The sequence below is a fragment of the Schistocerca serialis genome, chromosome 3 (assembly GCF_023864345.2).
Source record: "Schistocerca serialis cubense isolate TAMUIC-IGC-003099 chromosome 3, iqSchSeri2.2, whole genome shotgun sequence".
NCBI classification, from domain to species: Eukaryota; Metazoa; Arthropoda; class Insecta; order Orthoptera; family Acrididae; genus Schistocerca; species Schistocerca serialis.
In genome coordinates this window covers 766,509,249-766,530,462 of record NC_064640.1, presented here as the reverse complement: position 1 = coordinate 766,530,462, position 21,214 = coordinate 766,509,249, and the positions used below count along the sequence as shown (strand labels likewise).

At 43.3% G+C, this 21,214-nt stretch overlaps 1 protein-coding gene across 1 annotated transcript in view; it reads left to right on the top strand.

Moving 5' to 3' along the window:
- The window catches only part of LOC126471216 (rho GTPase-activating protein 45-like), a 682,307-nt gene that overhangs the window by 451,011 nt on the left and 210,082 nt on the right, over positions 1 to 21,214 (top strand). Inside the window, exons 7-8 of the mRNA XM_050099339.1 lie at positions 6,563 to 6,802; positions 15,057 to 15,164. Of these exons, the coding sequence (XP_049955296.1) occupies positions 6,563 to 6,802; positions 15,057 to 15,164 (348 nt within the window). The remainder of the gene's footprint in view (positions 1 to 6,562; positions 6,803 to 15,056; positions 15,165 to 21,214) is intronic.

Below are 21,214 nucleotides of genomic sequence, written 5' to 3'. Positions count from 1 at the left end.
ACATCTAGTGAATGACTTCCTTCAGGATGATGACATCGCTCGACTAGAGTGGCCGGCAAGTTCTCCAGACATGAACCCTATAGAACATGCCTGATATATATAGAAATGGGCTGTTCATGGACGAAGTGACCCACCAACCACACTGAGGGATCTACGCTGAATCGCCGTTGAGGAGTGGGACAATTTGGAGCAACAGGGAGTTGATGTACTTGTGGATAGTATGCCACGACGAATACAGGCATGCATCAATGCAAGAGCACGTGCTACTGGGTATTAAAGGTACCGGTGTGTACAGCAGTCTGGACCACCACCTCTGAAGGTATCGCTGTATGGTGGTACAACATTGAATGTGTGGTTTTGATGAGCAATAAAAAGGGCGGAATTGATGTTTATGTTGATCTTTATTCCAATTTTCTGTACAGGTTCGAGAACTCTCGGAACCGAGGTGACGCAGAACTTCTTTTGATGTGTGTATTAATAACTTTTAGACAACATTTTAGGAGTGAATAAAGCTAGGTCAGCAATACTACCATTCCTTCACGAAGCCACGTTCGCCTGTTCGGAAATCACTTGTTAGTAGTTGCTGCAGATCCGTGGGTAGTTCTCTGGCGATGACTGAATATCTTGTTGTGATTTTACGGGGTGCATCGAATACGATGCACTTGACAGTCATGTGAAACAGAGATCAGTCTGAAACCATTAGAATTTGTTCAGATATTTCAAATAAGATATTATTAGAACCTATACTTTGCAGTATGTTGTGGTGGTCATCAGTCCGAAGACTGGCTTGAGGTTGCTCTCCACCTAGTCTGCCTTAAGCTAGCGTCTTCATCTCTGCACAATTAGTGCAACCTACATTCTGTTTATCCTTGTAACAGTCAAGACTTGGTCTCCCTCTACAATTTTTGCCCCCGAACGTGGTCCTGACGATTTCTTAATGCCACAGAATGTGTCCTAATAAGTGATCCCTTCTTTAAATCGAGCTGTGCCATAAATATCTTTTCTCACCAGTTAAATTCGGTACCTCCTCATTAGTAACTCGATCTACCCATATAATCTGCAGCACAATATTCCGAAAAAATCTGTTCTGTTCTCGACTAAACCACTTATCGTCACCGTTTCACTTCCATACAAGGCTACACTCTGCACAGATGCCTTCAGAAAAGAATTCCTTACACTTAAACTTAAATTCAATTTTAGTAAATTTATGTTTTCCGGAAGCGCTTTTCTTGTTATTTCCACACAGCATGTTATAGCCTTTCTACTCCGGCCGTCGTCATTCATTTTGCTGACCAAATAGCGGAACCCATCGACTACTTTTAGTGTATCCATATCCCAAGTAAATTCGAGTACATTCCATTACTTCTGTTTTATTTCTGTTGTTGCTCACCGTGTAACCTGTTTTCAAGACGCTATCCATTCTATTCAACTGCTCTTCCAGTTAATTTGCTGTAACAGACAGAATTACAATCACATCACCAAACCTGAAAGTTTTTATTTCTTCTCCATGAACTTCAGTTCCTTTCCTAAATTTTTCATTCCCAAGCAAGTAATAAAATATTATTGCTTGCTTGTTTTAGGGATTGAGTAACATCCGGTAGAGCGTACAACGCTCTCTCACTCCCTTCTAAACAACGGTTTCCCTTTCACGTCTTTCGACTGTCTATAAAAGCAGTGTGTATTTTATCCCTACTACCTTCATAATTACAAAGAGTATATTCCAATCAACGTTCTTATAAGCTTTCTATGACGCTATAAATGCTATAAATGTAAGTGTGCCTTTCTTCATCCAATCATCTAAGATGAGATTGTAATGGTACTTGAATTACGTAACCATTACGGCACCTCACCTCAACCTCTCGATACCAGCAATATTCTAATGGTTCAAATGGCTCTGAGCACTATGGGACTCAACTGCTGAGGTCATTAGTCCCCTAGAACTTAGAACTAGTTAAACCTAACTAACCTAAGGACATCACAAACATCCATGCCCGAGGCAGGAACGAACCTGCGACCGTAGCGGTCTTGCGGTTCCAGTCTGCAGCGCCTTTAACCGCACAGCCACTTCGGCCGGCAGCAATATTCTACTGTGTTTCTGTAAAATAGTTAACATATTTCTGTGACAACATTCTGATTTGATTTCATTAATGTAGAGATTCTTCGATACATCGATATGTATATATTGCTATGATATTATTCTTATGTGTATTCTTTCTTTGACAGAGCACTGAAAGACCTAAGTCGAAACAAGGCCCCGGGAGTAGACAACATTCCATTAGAACTACTGACAGCCTTGGGAGAGCCAGTCCTGACAAAACTCTACCATCTGGTGAGCAAGATGTATGAGACAGGCGAAATTCCCTCAGACTTCAAGAAGAATATAATAATTCCAATCCCAAAGAAAGCAGGTGTTGACAGATGTGAAAATTACCGAACTATCAGTTTAATAAGCCACGGCTGCAAAATACTAACGCGAATTCCTTACAGACGAATGGAAAAACTGGTAGAAGCCGACCTCGGGGAAGATCAGTTTGGATTCCGTAGAAATGTTGGAACACGTCAGGCAATACTGACCCTACGACTTATCTTAGAAGAAAGATTAAGGAAAGGCAAACCTACGTTTCTAGCATTTGTAGACTTAGAGTAAGCTTTTGACAATGTTGACTGGAATACACTCGTTCAAATTCTGAAGGTGGCAGGGGTAAAATACAGGGAGCGAAATGCTATTTACAATTTGTACAGAAATCAGATGGCAGTTATAAGAGTCGAGGGACATGAAAGGGAAGCAGTGGTTGAGATGGGAGTGAGACAGGGTTGTAGCCTCTCCCCGATGCTATTCAATCTCTATATTGAGCAAGCAGTAAAGGAAACAAAAGAAAAGTTCGGAGTAGAAATTAAAATCCATGGAGAAGAAATGAAAACTTTGAGGTTCGCCGTTGACATTGTAATTCTGTCAGAGATAGCAAAGGAATTAGAAGAGCAGTTAAACGGAATGGACAGTGTCTTGAAAGGAGGATATAAGATGAACATCAACAAAACCAAAACGAGGATAATGGAATGTAGTCGAATTAAGTCGGATGATGCTGAGGGAATTAGATTAGGAAATGAGACAGTTAAAGTAGTAAAGGAGTTGTGCTATTTGGAATGCAAAATAACTGATGATGGTCGAAGAAGAGAGGATATAAAATGTTGACTGACAATGGCAAGGAAAGCGTTTCTGAAGAAGAGAAATTTGTTAACATCGAGTATTGATTTAAGTGTCAGGAAGTCGTTTCTGAAAGTATTTGTATGGGGTGTAGCCATGTATGGAAGTGAAACATGGACGATAAATAGTTTGGACAAGATGAGAATAGAAGCTTTCGAAATGTGGTGCTACAGAAGAATGCTGAAGATTAGATGGGTAGATCACATAACTAATGAGGAAGTATTGAATAGAATTGGGGAGAAGAGGAGTTTGTGGCACAACTTGTCCAGAAGAAGGGATCGGTTGGTAGGACATGTTCTGAGGCATCAAGGGATCACCAATTTAGTACTGGAGGGCAGCGTGGACGGTAAAAATCGTAGAGGGAGACCAAGAGATGGATACACTAAGCAGAATCAGAAGGATGTATGCTGCAGTAGGTACTGGGAGATGAAGAAGCTTGCACAGGATAGAGTAGCATGGAGAGCTGCATCAAACCATTCTCAGGACTGAAGACTACAACAACAACAACATTCTTTCTTTTGACGTACTTGTAACTCTGATTTTTGGGCGCGTAAGCGGTTATTAGAGAGTCAAGCTTTGGTCGTCATGTTAAAAAGACGCAAATTGTAGTCAGTTTATGAAATGTGAACTTTAACAGTGAGGAAGGTATTTTCAAGTATGTTTTATATTGTGAAGTGATGTTTTGGAACGAGTTACGTGATATTGCAACAAAAGTAATAAAAAAGAAGTGTAACTTAAATTCGGAGTGCTGATTACTTTTTTACATCACCATTGTCCTAACTTGTAAAAGTTTAATCTGCAAGAATGGTTTATGAAACACATCTATAAAACTTTCTTTTGAATATCGTAGAATAACACCTAGGCCTCTTGGCATCCGAGCTTGGAATCATCACTACCTAGATTTTCGACGATTGAGCCATGAGTTCACAATGAGACCAGAGTGGGAAACACGGAAAGATGAGTTCAAATGGTTCAAATGGCTCTGAGCACTATGGGACTCAACATCTATGGTCATCAGTCCCCTAGAACTTAGAACTACTTAAACCTAACTAACCTAAGGACAGCACACAACACCCAGCCATCACGAGGCAGAGAAAATCCCTGACCCCGCCGGGAATCGAACCCGGGAACCCGGGCGTGGTAAGCGAGAACGCTACCGCACGACCACGAGATGCGGGCGAAAGATAAGTTCCTAGTTTACCTATTATTTCAAGAAATGACTTTATTAACTGTTCTCCAATGACTCCTGCCACATAATATAACTTTGTTGTCTCCAATGACTCCTGCCACATAATATAACTTTGTTGTTGACCGAAAATACAATATTTAGCAGCGTGAGTAATACTACAATCATAATTAATTTTTGACCTTTGTTGTGGTAGGGTTATTAGAAGATGTAAGGTCAGTGTTGCCTCGCGTGCCCCATGTTTCTAAGGAAATTAAGCTGATCTTCTCTTAGGTCAACTTCAACACTTTTTTCCATTCTTCTGTTAGTAATTCGTACCTTGCAACCATGATTATAAAACTGATGGTTCCGTATATTCACACCTATCAGAACCCGCTTTCTTTGAAACTGCAATTACTACATTCTTCTTTAAGTCTAAGGGTGCTTCACCTGCCGTGTGACATATCTTTCACACCAGGTGGAATAATTTTTCATCCGTGGTTGCACCGTGCATATGTGAATAATACGAGTCATGTGGCGCGATTGCTTCTGGGTGCTCATTTCTTAATTTATTATGCCGGGTGATCAAAAAGTCAGTATAAATTTGAAAACTGATTAAATCACGGAATAATGTAGATAGACAGGTACAAATTGACAAACATGCTTGGAATGACATGGGGTTTTATTAGAAACAAAAAAATACAAAAGTTAAAAAAATGTCCGACAGATGACGCTTCATCTGATCAGAATAGTAATAATTGGCATAACAAAGTAAGACAAAGCAAAGATGATGTTCTTTACAGGAAATGCTCAATATGTCCACAATCACTCCCAACAATAGCTGTAGTCGAGGAATAATGTTGTGAACAGCACTGTAAAGCATGTCCAGAGTTATGGTGAGGCATTGGCGTCGGATGTTGTCTTTCAGCATCCCTAGAAATGTCGGTCGATCACGATACATTTGCTACTTCAGGTAACCCCAAAGGCAATAATTGCACGGACTGAGGTCTGGGGACCTGAGAGGCCAAGCATGACGAAAGTGGTGGCTGAGCACACGATCGTCACCAAAAGACGCGCGCAAAAGATCTTTCACGCATCTAGCAATATGGGGTGGAGCGCCATTCTGCATAAACATCGTACGTTCCTGCAGGTTTTTATCAGCCAGGCTGGGGATGTTGCGATTCTGTAACATACCGGCGTACCTCTCACGCGTCACGGTAGCAGGTACAAAACCAGAATCATGCATTTCCTCGAAGAAAAAAAGGCCCGATAACGGTAGATGTGGTAAATCCAACCCATACCGTGACTTTCTCGTCGTGCAATGGAGTTTCTACGACAGTTCTAGGATTTTCGGTAGCCCAAATTCTACAGTTGTGGGCGTTGACAGACCTTCGGAGCGTGAAATGAGCTTCGTCGGTCCATAACACGTTACTCAATCGATCGTCATCTTCCACCATCTTTTCAAACGCCCACACCGCAAATGCCCTCCGCTTCACTAAATCGCCAGGTAACAGTTAATGATGCTGATGGATTTTGTACGGATAGCATCGGAGGGTACTCCTTAGTGTCAACCAAACAGTAGTGTATGGAATACCGGTGCGACGTGCGACTGCACGAGCGTTGACTTCTCCGTGCATAGACGAACCCGCTACAGTCTCCATTTTTTCCTTGTGCTCGGTCGGCCACTACGGGGTCTATCGTCTAAACAACCCGTGGCTTCGAACTTAGAAATCATTCTCGCCACAGCTGCATTTGTCAACGGACCGAATTCCCTTCCTATGGCGATAGGATCGTAACGCTGAACTAGCAAATTCCCCATTCTGATAATAGAGCTTCATTAAAAGCCCCTTTTCAGGTAACGTCAACATGCTGCGACTGCTGGCGCATCTGATTCTCTCTCTCGTTACAGCTCCTTTCATACACGATTGTCATGCGCAGTCACTGACGTTTTGCTGTCCAGCGCCATCTGTCTTGCATTTTGTGAACTTTGTTTTTCTTTTTTGTTCTAATAAAACCCCATGTCATTCCAAGCATATGTGTCAATTTGTACCTCTCTATCTACATTATTCCGTGGTTTATTAAATTTTCAAATTTATACTGACTTTTTGATCACCCGGTACATCTGGTGTCTTATAAGGACCTGCACGAATAACATCTTTGACTGGCCAGAGATATTACGTGCGATATTGCAGTCGCTGGAGGACGTGCGGGACGGGGACTCCGGCGGAGGGGCGCTGCTGAGCGCGCGGCGGCTGCAGGCACAGCTCCGTGGAGAGCGAGTGGTGCCGCAGCTGCTGCAGCGCGCTAAGGCGTGGGCGCGGCACGCCAAGGAGCTGGCCGCCTACGTGCACAAGCGCTCCTACCTGCACGCAGAATACGCCAAGGGGCTGGCCAAGCTGGCGCAAGCCCTGCGCCCTGCGCTGCACCAAGCCGTGAGTACTCGCTTTCTTGCTGCTCGCCTTACGAATCACACAGATCACGACTTTTCTTCGTAATCCATATTTAATTTACGAAAAGGACACAAGGTCATTTTTAGCCGTACGTTTATTTGCTCTCTTGGCCGGCCTGTTGTTCTTTTCAGTTGTCCTAAATAAAAGTAGTCATCAACTCTATCTGTTTTTTTATTCTTAATTTGTATTGTTTTATTTTCATTTGTTGTACTCCATTTTAGTCTTACTGTAATTGACTTCCCGGTCTACTTTCAAATTTGTTCTTGAAAATAACCTGAAACAGAGGAAAAGACGATAATGTTATCCATAACGCGTAGGTGGTTCACATATGATCTGTGAAAATCTATTCCTTCTTCGTTTTAGATATTTAAGAATCTGAATACTACCTGTGACATGGTTTTGGAATTTCACTTGCCTGAGTACTCTTTAAATTCTGGAATTATCACCGTCCTGCAGAAGTTCAACTGAAGCAGTAGCACTGACGTATATCTATTATAATATTAACATGACTTGTTTCTTAGGAACTGTTGGTAAAGATTTTGTTTCTCTATTTATACAGAGAAAAAAATTTCAAGACTGATAATAAAATAAGTGGTAGAAATATAAATCGAAACGGAAATGTTAATTGTTGAAAGAAAAATGGGATAGGAATCCTACTTATAAGTAACAATGCTCTATGACACAGCAAAGGACTTGGAAGAGCAGTTGAACGGAATGGACAGTGTCTTGAAGGGAGGGTATAAGATGAACATCAACAAAAGCAAAACGAGGATAATGGAATGTAGTCAAATTAAGTCGGGTGATGCTGAGGGAATTATATTAGGAAATGAGACACTTAAAGTAGTAAAGGAGTATTGCTATTTGGGGAGCAAAATAACTGATGATGGTCGAAGTAGAGAGGATATAAAATGTAGACTGGCAATGGCAAGGAAAGCGTTTCTGAAGAAGAGAAATTTGTTAACATCGAGTGTCAGGAAGTCGTTTCTGAAAGTATTTGTATGGAGTGTAGCCATGTATGGAAGTGAAACATGGACGATAAATAGTTTAGACAAGAAGAGAATAGAAGCTTTAGAAATGTGGTGCTACAGAAGAATGCTGAAGATTAGATGGGTAGATCACATAATTAATGATGAGGTATTGAATAGAATTGGGGAGAAGAGGAGTTTGTGGCACAACTTGTCCAGAAGAAGGGATCGGTTGGTAGGACATATTCTGAGGCATCAAGGGATCACCAATTTAGTACTGGAGGGCAGCGTGGAGGGTAAAAAGCGTAGAGGGAAACCAAGAGATGAATACACTAAGCAGATTCAGAAGGATGTATGCTGCAGTAGGTACTGGGAGATGAAGAAGCTTTCACAGTATAGAGTAGCATAGAGAGCTGCATCAAAGCAGTCTCAGGACTGAAGACCACAACAACAACAACACGTAATGAAATATCATTAAATGAAGGAGAAATAGAGAATTTGTAAGTAATGTTTGATAAAGCATGGTATACGTTGGGACGATTGCTTCTGTGTGCTCATTTGTTAATTTGTTTTACATTTAGTGTCTGATAAGATCCTGCATGACTAGCCTCTTTCGTTGGCCAGGGATAAATGATAGACTAGCAAATAGGGAAGGTTGAAACAATGAGGTGACAAAATCATGGGATAACGATATCCACATATACAGATGGCGGTATTATCGCGTACATAAGGTATAAAAGGGCAGTGCATTGGCGAACCTGTCATTTGTACTCGTGTGATTCATGTGGAATGGTGTCCAACGAGATAATGGCGCACGACGGGAATTAAAAGACTTTAAACTCGGAATCGTAGTTGGAATTAGACTCATGGGACATTCCATTTCGGAAATCGTTAGTTAATTCAATACTCCGAGATCAAAGTGTGAAGAGTATGCTGAGAATACCAAATTTCATCCCACCACGGACGACGCAGTGGCCGACGACCCTCAGTTAACGACCGAGAGCAGCAGCGTTTGCGCAGAATTGGCAGTACTAACAGACAAGCATCACTGCTTGAAATAACAGCAGGAATCAGTGTGGGACGGGAAAATCGTGGCCTTGTGAGATGAGTCCCAATTTTAGTTAGTAAGAGGTGGTGGTAGGGTTCGGGTGTGGTGCAGACTCCACAAAGCCATGTATCCAGGCTGTAAACAAGGCACTGAACAAACTGGTGGTGGCTCCATAATCGTTCAAATGGCTCTGAGCACTATGGGACTTAACTTCTGAGGTCATCAGTCCCCTAGAAATGGTTCAAATGGCTCTGAGCACTATGGGACTTAACAGCTATGGTCATCAGTCCCCTAGAACTTAGAACCACTTAAACCTAACTAACCTAAGGACATCACACACATCCATGCCCGAGGCAGGATTCGAACCTGCGACCGTAGCGGTCGCGCGGTTCCAGACTGCAGCGTCTAGAACCGCTCGGCCACCACGGCCGGCACTCCATAATCGGATGGGCTGTGTTTACATGGAATTGACTGAGCCCTCCGGTCCAACTGAACTGATAATTGACTGATAATGGTTGTTTTCCTCCGCTAGGAGACCACTTGCACCCAGTCACCGACTTCACGTTCCCAAACAATGACGAAATTTTTATGTAGGACAATGCGCAGTGTAACCGCACCACGGTTGTTCACAATTGATTTGAAGAACATTCTCGACATTTCGGGCGAATGATTTGGCTACTCAGATCTCCCGATATAAATCCCGTCGAACATTTATGGGACATAATCGATAGATCACTTGCTGACAAAATCCTGCACTGGCAACACTTTCGCAATTATGGTCGGCTATAGAGGTAGCTAGGCTCAATATTTCTTCTGAATACTAATAAAGACTTGTTGGGGCTATGTCAGGTGGAGTTGCTGCATTACGCTGGTCACAGGGAGATATCCGATGATTTTTGTCACCTCAGCGTATGCCGATTACGATATGTCCTCGCTAATGTTTGTTGCCTTGTTTTATATGAACTTTTCTGTACTTCCTTCATTGCTTACATTGTTATTCGCGCTTACGATGTCCTCAGGTCTGCCCAAGGCTATCGATTCAATCTTCTCTTCGAGTGTTATTTTACAATATAAGTACACCGGACGACTAATTACTCACCGCCGGCCGGTGTGGTCGAGCGTTTCTAGGCGCTTCAGTCTGGAACCACGCGACCGCTAGGGTCGCAGGTTCGAATCCTGCCTAGGGCATGGGTGTGTGTGATGTCCTTAGGTTAGTTAGGTTTAAGTGGTTCTAAGTTCTAGGGGACTGATGACCTCAGATGTTAAGTCCCATAGTGCTCAGAGCCATTTGAACCATTTGATCCCCTACTGAATGGCTAAAGCACTCATTTACATTCGCCTGACACAGGCGCAACACTTCCGTTCCCACCGGAATCGAATTACCGAACAATACTCCACCTTATCAGTGGGATGTAGATATTGTTTTAGCTCCTTAAGAGGCGTGCTACGGTATTGAGGCACAGAGATTTCATGGTTGACCGGGGCTGTAGACGTGTACCTGCCAACAGCCAAAAAATTAAATATGTACACTCACGTTCAGAAAAAACGGAACACCTTGAGCGACTAGAGATAGGACTTTCATATTCGCAGTACACGTATATTAGCATGTTCTCCAGAAATTATTAGCACCTCGGTTCAGCATGTATCCCGTTGCCTAGTAGGCACAGGGTCCGCCATGGGCCTTGATAACTTGTTCCATGCGTGATGGCATCGATGCGAATGGCGGTCTACAGTTTAGCCATCCACGCTCCATTCAGCTGGTTCCATAGTTCATCTGTCGTAGTTGGCACTGGGTCACAGCGCTGCACCCGTCGTTTCACCATATCCGCCACATTTTCGATTGATAACAAGTCTGGTGGCCCGGCAGGCCAGGCCAAAAAGTTGACATCCTGTGGCACCAAGAAGGAACGTGTTGTCATCCATTGTCGTTCTCAAAAATGACATCTAGGGTGTTATACAGAAAGGGTAGGGCTACGGCTCGCAGGATGTCATTCACGTAGGTCACACTGGTCACAGTTCCCTGGACACGCACCAGCTGTGATTTGTTGTTGTGATCAATAGCATCCCACACAATAAGGCCTTGAGTTGGTACTGTAAGTCTTGCGCGAATACAGTCACTGTGATGCCGCTCACCCTGTCTGTGGCGAACCAACATGTGGCCATCATTTTCAAACAAATAGAACCTGGATTCGTCCGAAAACACTGTATGATGCCATTCCTGTCCCTAGTGGCGTCGCTCCACACACCATTGCCGTCTAGCATGTTTCTGCACATTCATCAATGATAGGCGGAGAAGTGGACGACGCGCACGTATGCCATGCCGTAATAAACGGTGACAGACTGTCACCTCTGATAGTCTACGATGTGTTCCACTGTTCCACTGTTGCTCCAGAGCCGACGAGGACACAGATCTATCCTGCACCGCCTTTCGGATTAGGCATCGGGAATGGGGGGTAGGGAGTCTGGGTGATGCAATCTGTCCCATCTCGTCGTGTTGGGCCTTCTGTGAACCGTTCGGTACACACCCGTTGCACTGCCGAAACAGTTCGTCCCACATGAGCAGCAATTTCCCGGATGGATGCATGACATTCTCTCATGCGAATAGTGCGCCCTCTTACAAACTCACTGATTTGACGGTACTTTCGCGATTACGTCTGCGAGGTATCCTGCACGTCTGTTCAAGTCGAACTGATCCATCACCTTCGGTTTATAGCGACGACGAAAGCCTCAGGCATATGTTACCGGTAGATAGCGTTGCTCCGCAATATCGATGTTGACATCGAACCCGCGTGCCGCCATGGTTTAAATGCTAATCATTTCTGCAAAACGTACTTATGTATATGTTTTGTGAATATGAAGGTCCTATCTCTAGTCGTTCAAGGTGTTCTGTTCTTTCTGAACATGAGGGGAATTTTATTTTTTGGGGTTTATCAACAAAGATTTATGTCTACCATTGAAGTATCTGTTTTCATTTTAGTAAACTCAATTTATATTTTTGACGTGATTCAGTGTGAAAAACCGAAGGAAGAAGAAAAACACACTACTGCCACGACAATTGTCGAAAACTCTACGATCCCTTGAATCACTGGAATTACTTCGTCATTTTCTCGGAAGTACTTGAACACTAGTTCCAACTTCAACGGTGGAAAAATTTGTAGCATAGTATAAAACCTGACATTCGACTCAGAGGCCTTAAACCTTCGTCGCCAATTAAAGTATCTAACTCTGTCGAATACTCTTATAAGTAACATGATTTAGCAAAGACTGTAGTCCACATTGTTCGTTTACACAATCAAAAACGTAACTGATTTACTGGGCTTTATAACTACAGTATATTAGTTATTTCATGTGTAAGTAGTACTTTCGGATGACTGAATTTAATGGCGTTTTGGTTTCGAGCTCTGCATATGCCTGAGCTAAACCTGCTAAAACCTATTAACCTATTTTTTTTATTAATGATTGTTGTACTGAATTGTCGGACGTGAGGAGACATTGCGATGTCAGAACTACAGAATGAATATCGGAAATAGCGAAATTAATCGAACAAGACAACAACAGACTGAAAGAAAGAAATTTATTGAGCAGCCTGGAAACCACCTTCATGGTGTAAAAAATCTCATCCATTGTGGCGCTGATTCCGTTATGACAAAAATCATGAACGAACAACGTGTTGACCTCAGTGATCTGATGGAATCATTCGGACTTGCTATGCTCAATCAAGTCGCAGCAGCAGAGTCCAGCAGATGTGCCAGCAGCAATATCAATTTGTGTTTATTACACTAAATTTAATTTAGTTTTTGTCTCACATTTGAGCCAGCACGGGATGCCTCTTTTTTTTTTTGGGAGGGGCGAGGCTGATCTTCGAGAAAGACACGAACAGGCGCGGAGGGCGGAATTGTGTGTCAGCGGGAACTCCAACGCGAGACGGACGATGCAGGCCTTTAGGGATGTAGCAGGCAGATCGGGAAAGAAAGCCAGTGTCCACTCTGTTTACTTGTCGGGGTGTCACTCTCGAGATGCGAGGAGGCTCTGCTGGCTGTACTTGAGCGCGCTGGCTGCAGCCAGTTGCAATTCGTGGCTTATGTCGGCACGAATGACGTCTGCCGCCCGGATTCGGAGGCCATCCTCGGTTCCTATAGGCGGCTGCTTGCTTTGATAAAGGCAAGGTGGAAGCAGAGCTAACGTTTTGCTGCATCCTTCTCAGAAACAATTTCAGTTCTCTCGTTCGGTACCGAATTGAAGGCTTTAACTAGAGTTTCAGACGATTCTATGACGATCTTGGTTGCGGATTGTTGTCCGGCCCCCCTCTCCTCACTTTACCGGTCGGGTGCGTATTACACGCAGGAAGCGGCTATTTGGGCATCGGAGTAGCTAAGGTGTGTGGGTGTGGGACTTTCTGATGGAGAAATCTCTCCACAGGTCCCATCTACATCTACATCTACATTTATACTCCGCAAGCCACCCAACGGTGTGTGGCCGAGGGCACTTTACGTGCCACTATCATTACCTCCGTTTCCTGTTCCAGTTGCGTATGGTTCGCGGGAAGAACGACTGCCGGAAAGCCTCCGTGCCCGCTCGAATCTCTCTAATTTTACATTCGTGATCTCCTCGGGAGGTATAAGTAGGGGGAAGCAATATATTCGATACCTCATCCAGGAACACACCCTCTCGAAACCTGGACAGCAAGCTACACCGCGATGCAGAGCGCCTTTCTTACAGAGTCTGCCACTTGAGTTTGCTAAACATCTCCGTAACGCTATCACGCTTACCAAATAACCCTGTGACGAAACGCGCCGCTCTTCTATGGATCTTCTCTATCTCTTCCGTCAACCCGACCTGGTACGGATCCCACACTGATGAGCAATACTCAAGTATAGGTCGAACGAGTGTTTTGTAAGCCACCTCTTTTGTTGATGGATTACATTTTCTAAGGACTCTCCCAATGAATCTCAATCTGGTACCCGCCTTACCAACAATTTATTTTATATGATCATTCCACTTCAAATCGTTCCGTACGCATACTCCCAGACATTTTACAAAAGTAACTGCCACCAGTGTTTGTTCCGCTATCATATAATCATACAATAATGGATCCTTCTTTCTATGTATTCGCAATACATTACATTTGTCTATGTGAAGGGGCAGTTGCCACTCCCTGCACCAAGTGCCTATCCGCTGCAGATCTTCCTGCATTTCGCTACAATTTTCTAATGCTGCAACTTCTCTGTATACTTCAGCATCATCCGATAAAAGCGGCATGGAACTTCCGACACTATCTACTAGGTCATTTATATACATTGTGAAAAGCAATGGTCCCGTAACACTCCCCTGTGGCACGCCAGAGGTTACTTTAACGTCTGTAGACGTCTCTCCACTGAGAACAACATGCTGTGTTCTGTTTGCTAAGAACTCTTCAATCCAGCCGCATAGCTGGGTTGATATTCCGTTAGCTCTTACTTTGTTTATCAGGCGACAGTGCGAAGATACGTTATGATTTCATACAGGAAGAATACTGTCTAAAAGTAATTAAAGACGATAGCTTTCGCCATGGCATATCTGAGAAATAAAATGTTATTATAGCGTAAGTTAACTGCAGAAGCGCCTGTGGAAATATCCCATATGTAATCTCCCCTACAAACTGTAAAAATTCCCACATCGTACTAGGGGCAGAAGCCCGGCTGAAACCAGACGTCAGTAGAAAAGAGATTCTGAATTCTGGTTAGAAGGTATATCGCAAAGGTAGGTTGAACGCAGGAGATAGAGGCGTGTTTATAGCCGTAAAATACATGAAAATATGTAGTGAGATTAGTGCAGATTTCGAAACCACCACCGGAATTTGTTGATCTACTGTGCAACGCTCTCGCGGTAATTAACTGAACCCGTGACGAAACACACAACTCTTCGACGGGTCTTCTCTACATCGTCTATTAATCGAACCTCTTAAGGTCCCAAAGTCACGAGCAACACTCAAAAATACAACGAACAAATATTTTGTGAGCCATTTCTTACGTGGATCCTGGAAACGGCTTATCCTACAATTAGTTTAACGTGATAATTGTACTGTAACAGTAAAGACGAATTCAAGAAATTCATATAGTCCTTATTACTCTGTGCTCCACCATGTTATTAACAGAGGTGAAAGGGAACAAAACAAAATATGTATAAGCAACGATAATAACAGTATTTAAAAGTCTTACTACGAAATGTTATTCCTTTGTTTCAGAGTAATCTCCCTTTCCAGTCTGAGTATTCGACGGCGCTGGACCACGACGTAGAGCTGTGTAACAACAGCCAGACGGTCTGCTGTCAGTTGGATAAGAAGTACGTGCAGGTGAGTCAGAAATATTTTCTCAATCCGATTCTGTGTCTTCTGTCTCTGGGCTATTCGATGTAACAAATATAATCTCAGTTTTGATAATCTCGTATATTATCTTGTCTGTAACTGGCGTAAGCCTGCCTACAAAATACGAAATTCCGACAAACAACTAAGATATAACAACACCTCCCCCTACAAATTCAAACATCCTCCTCAGAGGAGGTCGACGATCACAGATCATAACAGAGACATCACTAAGTATGCAGTAGCAGCAGTGAGAAATTTAGCATATCCAGGAGCTCATGGTATTAAAAGTAAACCTCTGACAAGGTCCTCGTCTTCTATCGAATTTATGCTGAAACTTATTTTCTAAACACCGATCGTATTCCATTTAAGTAAATGAGATCAGGTCTCTAATTTTCTCCTCATCAATAAATTCAAATCGACCCATAGTCCATAAACTGCAAAACTCGTGGCTCTTCTGTGGTTCACTACAATACCTTCTTTCTAGACTGAGAATGTCTTGTAATACGCGAAACGTGATGTTCATAAACCGGCTCATTATTAACAACAAAGTGTTGGGTTTATTATTCGTAAAACTGTCGATCTACCGATAACAATCTTTTTGCTTCTTCCTTCGACTATGAATATGAATCTGTAAGCCTTCATCTATTTCTAGATCAGTCTTCGTCCCTCAATCAACAAGAGGAAATCTGGATGGGAACACATTGCTATCTTCGTCCAAACCGGCCATTACAAATGAACTCTTGCATTCGTACACTATGCATACAGAACCCATTGTTGAGTCCAGGGGGCAGTTTCACTTGCTCTTGCAACACTTTAATGCTCTTGTCCAAAGAGGCTCGCACACAGACATCAGTAAATGAGCGAAGAGCAACAACACATTCTTTCAAGGCTACTATTACACGGAAATATTCGATAACATATTGACAGTTGGACGGACAAATCTTGTAGGGTAAGAGAGATTACTGGATGAATGCTCTTGGTTACCTTGCCGCATCAGGTTCGTTTATATATTCAAGCTGTCACTGACTTTGTCTTTCGTTATCATCAGGATGGACCTTTCGTACTAATAGACCGCGAGGTACTTCCGGATGTAGTTGGCCGAATCATGTCATGGAGACGTCACGAACTCACAGGACTTCTATATGCTACCAGAAATGACTTCAATAGCTATAGTACAACATCAGTAGCAGTACTCATTCCATCTGTCCTCTTTCAGTGTCGAGCCCCCGTTCCCATTCACCACTTCAGGTGTAGATGCTGTCGCGGTTAAATTTGTTGCACATACTGTTCTCTAAGGCTTCACTGATGACAGAAACCACTGCGCAGATGCGTGGGATAAGATCTTCGTTTCATCAAACATAATCGTAGGTTTTATTTGTCTGAGTTCGCCAACAGATTTGTGAAAATCGCAATATGAAATATGGCGTCGGTGCTTTGTTCAGCGTTATGAAATTTTATGTACAGCCTGAACGATGTAGCCGCTACAGCATTCAGAGGAAGTTTTACAAATTCAAGGGGAAACTGGGACCAGATCTTCTACTGGGCACAAAATCTCTTTACTTTTCCTTGGAACATGGATTAAATATCTAGTCATCCTAGAACTGTGCTTATTTTATTTGATATAGCTCAGAAGAAACAAAGGAGTCCACTAGACACACAAACACTCAGTGTTCAGGAAAGATCATTCGACGTGCGGCCTCCTACGACATTAGTGTCCGGTAATGCGGATATATATACTGCATGTCCGTCTTATCGTCCGACACTGATACAGCACGAAGGATTGCTGGACAAGCACAGGTATTACTATTTCCCTGACATCACAGTGGTCTAAGGATTTTCGTTGCTGGGTAGCGATGGAAACGGATCAGGTTCATTTTCCGACAGCCGTATGACAATTTCCTGTGTTGGAAAGATCTGAAATCGAGACTCAGCCTCGTGATTGCAGCTGAGAATTTGACGGAATAAACAAGTAGCGGCCGAATAGAAAATCCCTGCTCTAGCTGATATGCCACAAACTAGACAGACATTACTGAAAGCCAGACGCATTCTATTTTCGTAAACTATAAGATAGCAAACGTATGCACACTAAGCAGAAGGAAGAGTAATAGCTGTTGTGCCGTCGACTACGAGACCACTAGAAAGGCAGCACAAGCACAGTTTGTGCAATGTACTTCATTTGTGTTACTTTTGTTAGCTAATGATTTTCTCAAAACAGTTTATTCACTTTTACCACGTAATATTGTTATTACATATCTTCACACTCTGTTTGCATTCTAAATAACGAAATGTGACGCAGAGGCTACATGATATCACTGTGTCACAGACGTTTTCCAAGGAAAGTAAAATTCACAATTAATAATCTATCATATGGTACATTTAAGTTACATGTCACTACACTGTTATTCAGTTATCAGCTTCTCTGCAGCACTAGAGTTACGATGTACAAGTAGAACCAGGCAGAAAATGGACAGCCCATAAATAAGCATTTGTCTCTGAAAACCAACTGTCTGTTCGATATTTAATTGGCAAACAGAAAGACTGTGTGTGTGAATTCCTAAGGGACCAAACTGCTGAGGTCATCGGTCCCTAGACTTACACACTACTTAAACTAACTTAACGCTAAGGACAACACTCACACCCATGCCCGAGGGAGGACTCGAACCTCCGGCAGGAGAGGCCGCACGATTAGTGACATGACGCCCCTAACCGCTCGGCCACTCCGCGAGGCAAACAGATAAACTACTTGGAAATGTACGTTCATTCAAATCAGTGTCTGCATTAATTCATTACCTTCGTTAATCTGCACTTCTTTCGAATACTTATTTTCGACTGCTACTCATCAGTTTAGTAAAGCAGGTTAATTCTCGACTAAAACCAATTTACTTCGTAATATGTAAAGCAGAAATTGCAATACGACTGTAGCCAACATTCTTTCACTAACGTGAGGTAATCTAACAGAATTTGCTTGGTGAATCAGTTTTCTGTTTCTGAATGTAGTTAGAAAATATACGCCAAATAATACTGCTAACAATCCACTCTTTATGTTCATTTTACCAACTTCGATAATCTTGTCACGATCAGTTATACCCTCCCTGTACTGAAACAATAGGCTTTGTTTGAAGTAAGTTAAACTGTCAGCTTTATTCATGTACACTCCTGGAAATTGAAATAAGAACACCGTGAATTCATTGTCCCAGGAAGGGGAAACTTTATTGACACATTCCTGGGGTCAGATACATCACATGATCACACTGACAGAATCACAGGCACATAGACACAGGCAACAGAGCATGCACAATGTCGGCACTAGTACAGTGTATATCCACCTTTCGCAGCAATGCAGGCTGCTATTCTCCCATGGAGACGATCGTAGGGATGCTGGATGTAGTCCTGTGGAACGGCTTGCCATGCCATTTCCACCTGGCGCCTCAGTTGGACCAGCGTTCGTGCTGGACGTGCAGACCTCGTGAGACGACGCTTCATCCAGTCCCAAACATGCTCAATGGGGGACAGATCCGGAGATCTTGCTGGCCAGGGTAGTTGACTTACACCTTCTAGAGCACGTTGGGTGGCACGGGATACATGCGGACGTGCATTGTCCTGTTGGAACAGCAAGTTCCCTTGCCGGTCTAGGAATGGTAGAACGATGGGTTCGATGACGGTTGGGATGTACCGTGCACTATTCAGTGTCCCCTCGACGATCACCAGTGGTGTACGGCCAGTGTAGGAGATCGCTCCCCACACCATGATGCCGGGTGTTGGCCCTGTGTGCCTCGGTCGTATGCAGTCCTGATTGTGGCGCTCACCTGCACGGCGCCAAACACGCATACGACCATCATTGGCACCAAGGCAGAAGCGACTCTCATCGCTGAAGACGACACGTCTCCATTCGTCCCTCCATTCACGCCTGTCGCGACACCACTGGAGGCGGGCTGCACGATGTTGGGGCGTGAGCGGAAGACGGCCTAACGGTGTGCGGGACCGTAGCCCAGCTTCATGGAGACGGTTGCGAATGGTCCTCGCCGATACCCCAGGAGCAACAGTGTCCCTAATTTGCTGGGAAGTGGCGGTGCGGTCCCCTACGGCACTGCGTAGGATCCTACGGTCTTGGCGTGCATCCGTGCGTCGCTGCGGTGCGGTCCCAGGTCGACGGGCACGTGCACCTTCCGCCGACCACTGGCGACAACATCGATGTACTGTGGAGACCTCACGCCCCACGTGTTGAGCAGTTCGGCGGTACGTCCACCCGGCCTCCCGCATGCCCACTATACGCCCTCGCTCAAAGTCGGTCAACTGCACATACGGTTCACGTCCACGCTGTCGCGGCATGCTACCAGTGTTAAAGACTGCGATGGAGCTCCGTATACCACGGCAAACTGGCTGACACTGACGGCGGCGGTGCACAAATGCTGCGCAGCTAGCGCCATTCGACGGCCAACACCGCGGTTCCTGGTGTGTCCGCTGTGCCGTGCGTGTGATCATTGCTTGTACAACCCTCTCGCAGTGTCCGGAGCAAGTATGGTGGGTCTGACACACCGGTGTCAATGTGTTCTTTTTTCCATTTCCAGGAGTGTATTTATGTCAACGTTCCATGTTACCACAGCAATATTGCATGCAGGTTCGCGCTGAAATACATCACATTAGGTTGCAGTGCGACAAGGCACGGCGCAGTGAGTTATTGATAGGACTACGATCATCGTATACCAAATCTTCAGCCTCTTTTACCTCCGGGGATAATACGACAGGTTTCACTCCCAGTCGCTTGCATCCTAGAATAAACGTTTACATTGTAATGGACCACGAGAGAACGAGAAGTTGGTGCCACGCTACGAACGCAACTTCTAATCTTCACACAGGTTTCACTCGATAACAACATTAGTTACAGCCACGGAGCAGAACTTTCTATTCAGATAGAATCGTTTTGTATGGCAATGCAAGCAAAATTACGAAGGAAAAGAAAAATGTATGTTCTGAACTTACTCGTAAACGTGTATGGCATGAAGTTATTTCACTTAACATCAAATTGTAGCTCCAGTCATATTTAGCATTATTCCAAAACATCGAACACATTGGGATCTGAATACATCTAACGAGAAAATACGAAAACAGAACACTAATTATCGAAGATGAATACAGCCTTAAGAATGGCTAGCGTGTACCCTCTGGATATTAGCAACTGGAGATATTTACGTTAGGAATTGTTTCGCATTTCAATTGCTGCTGTATCTTAAACAGTTCTTGAGATTTGGAGTGATATACGTGAAGCACTTCTAGGATTTTATTAAAATACATATAAATAAGACTAGTCCAATAAAATATGATTAAAGAAATATGAAAGATACATATAACTTATCACATAGGCTACTTGATTAATTCCGCTGTATAGTTTAGTAGAGGGGCGACAGCGTGGCTATGGGAAAACAATTTTTATATATTAGGTCATTTCATAAAAAAACTTCTCTAATTACAGTGATGCATCAGCTATGTCATTACAGTCACTATGTACGTAAGAAACGAGAATGTTCATGTCTTTCTCATATTTTTCATTTTCATCAGCATAATACAGGGTGTTTCAGAAGTGATGGTCAATATTCAGGTATATGACAGGAATGACCTTTTTAAACAAAATAGTCAAGTAAACTTGGGCTCTAAAACGCATATCTTAAGAGCTATGAGCAGTTCCTGATCTTCAATACTGTGAAGCAAATCTCTTCTACTGCAAGCTGTTTGCTTTCCATATTTTGGGAAGTGGTAGTATGGACCAAAACAAGAATAAAATGCGCAGTAAAAATGTGCTGTAAAATGCATACCTTAGCAGCTATGACCACCTGTTCATCTTCGGTACTTTGGATCACAACTCTTCTAATGAACAAGTGCTCATAACTTTTAAGGTATGCATTGTAGAGCACATGTTTACTGGACATTTTTTTCTTGTTTTGGTCCATAATACCATTTCCCAAAATATGGAAAGCAAAGAGCTTGCAGTAGAAGAGATCTGTTTTACAATATTGAAGATGAAGAATATCTCATAGCTCTTT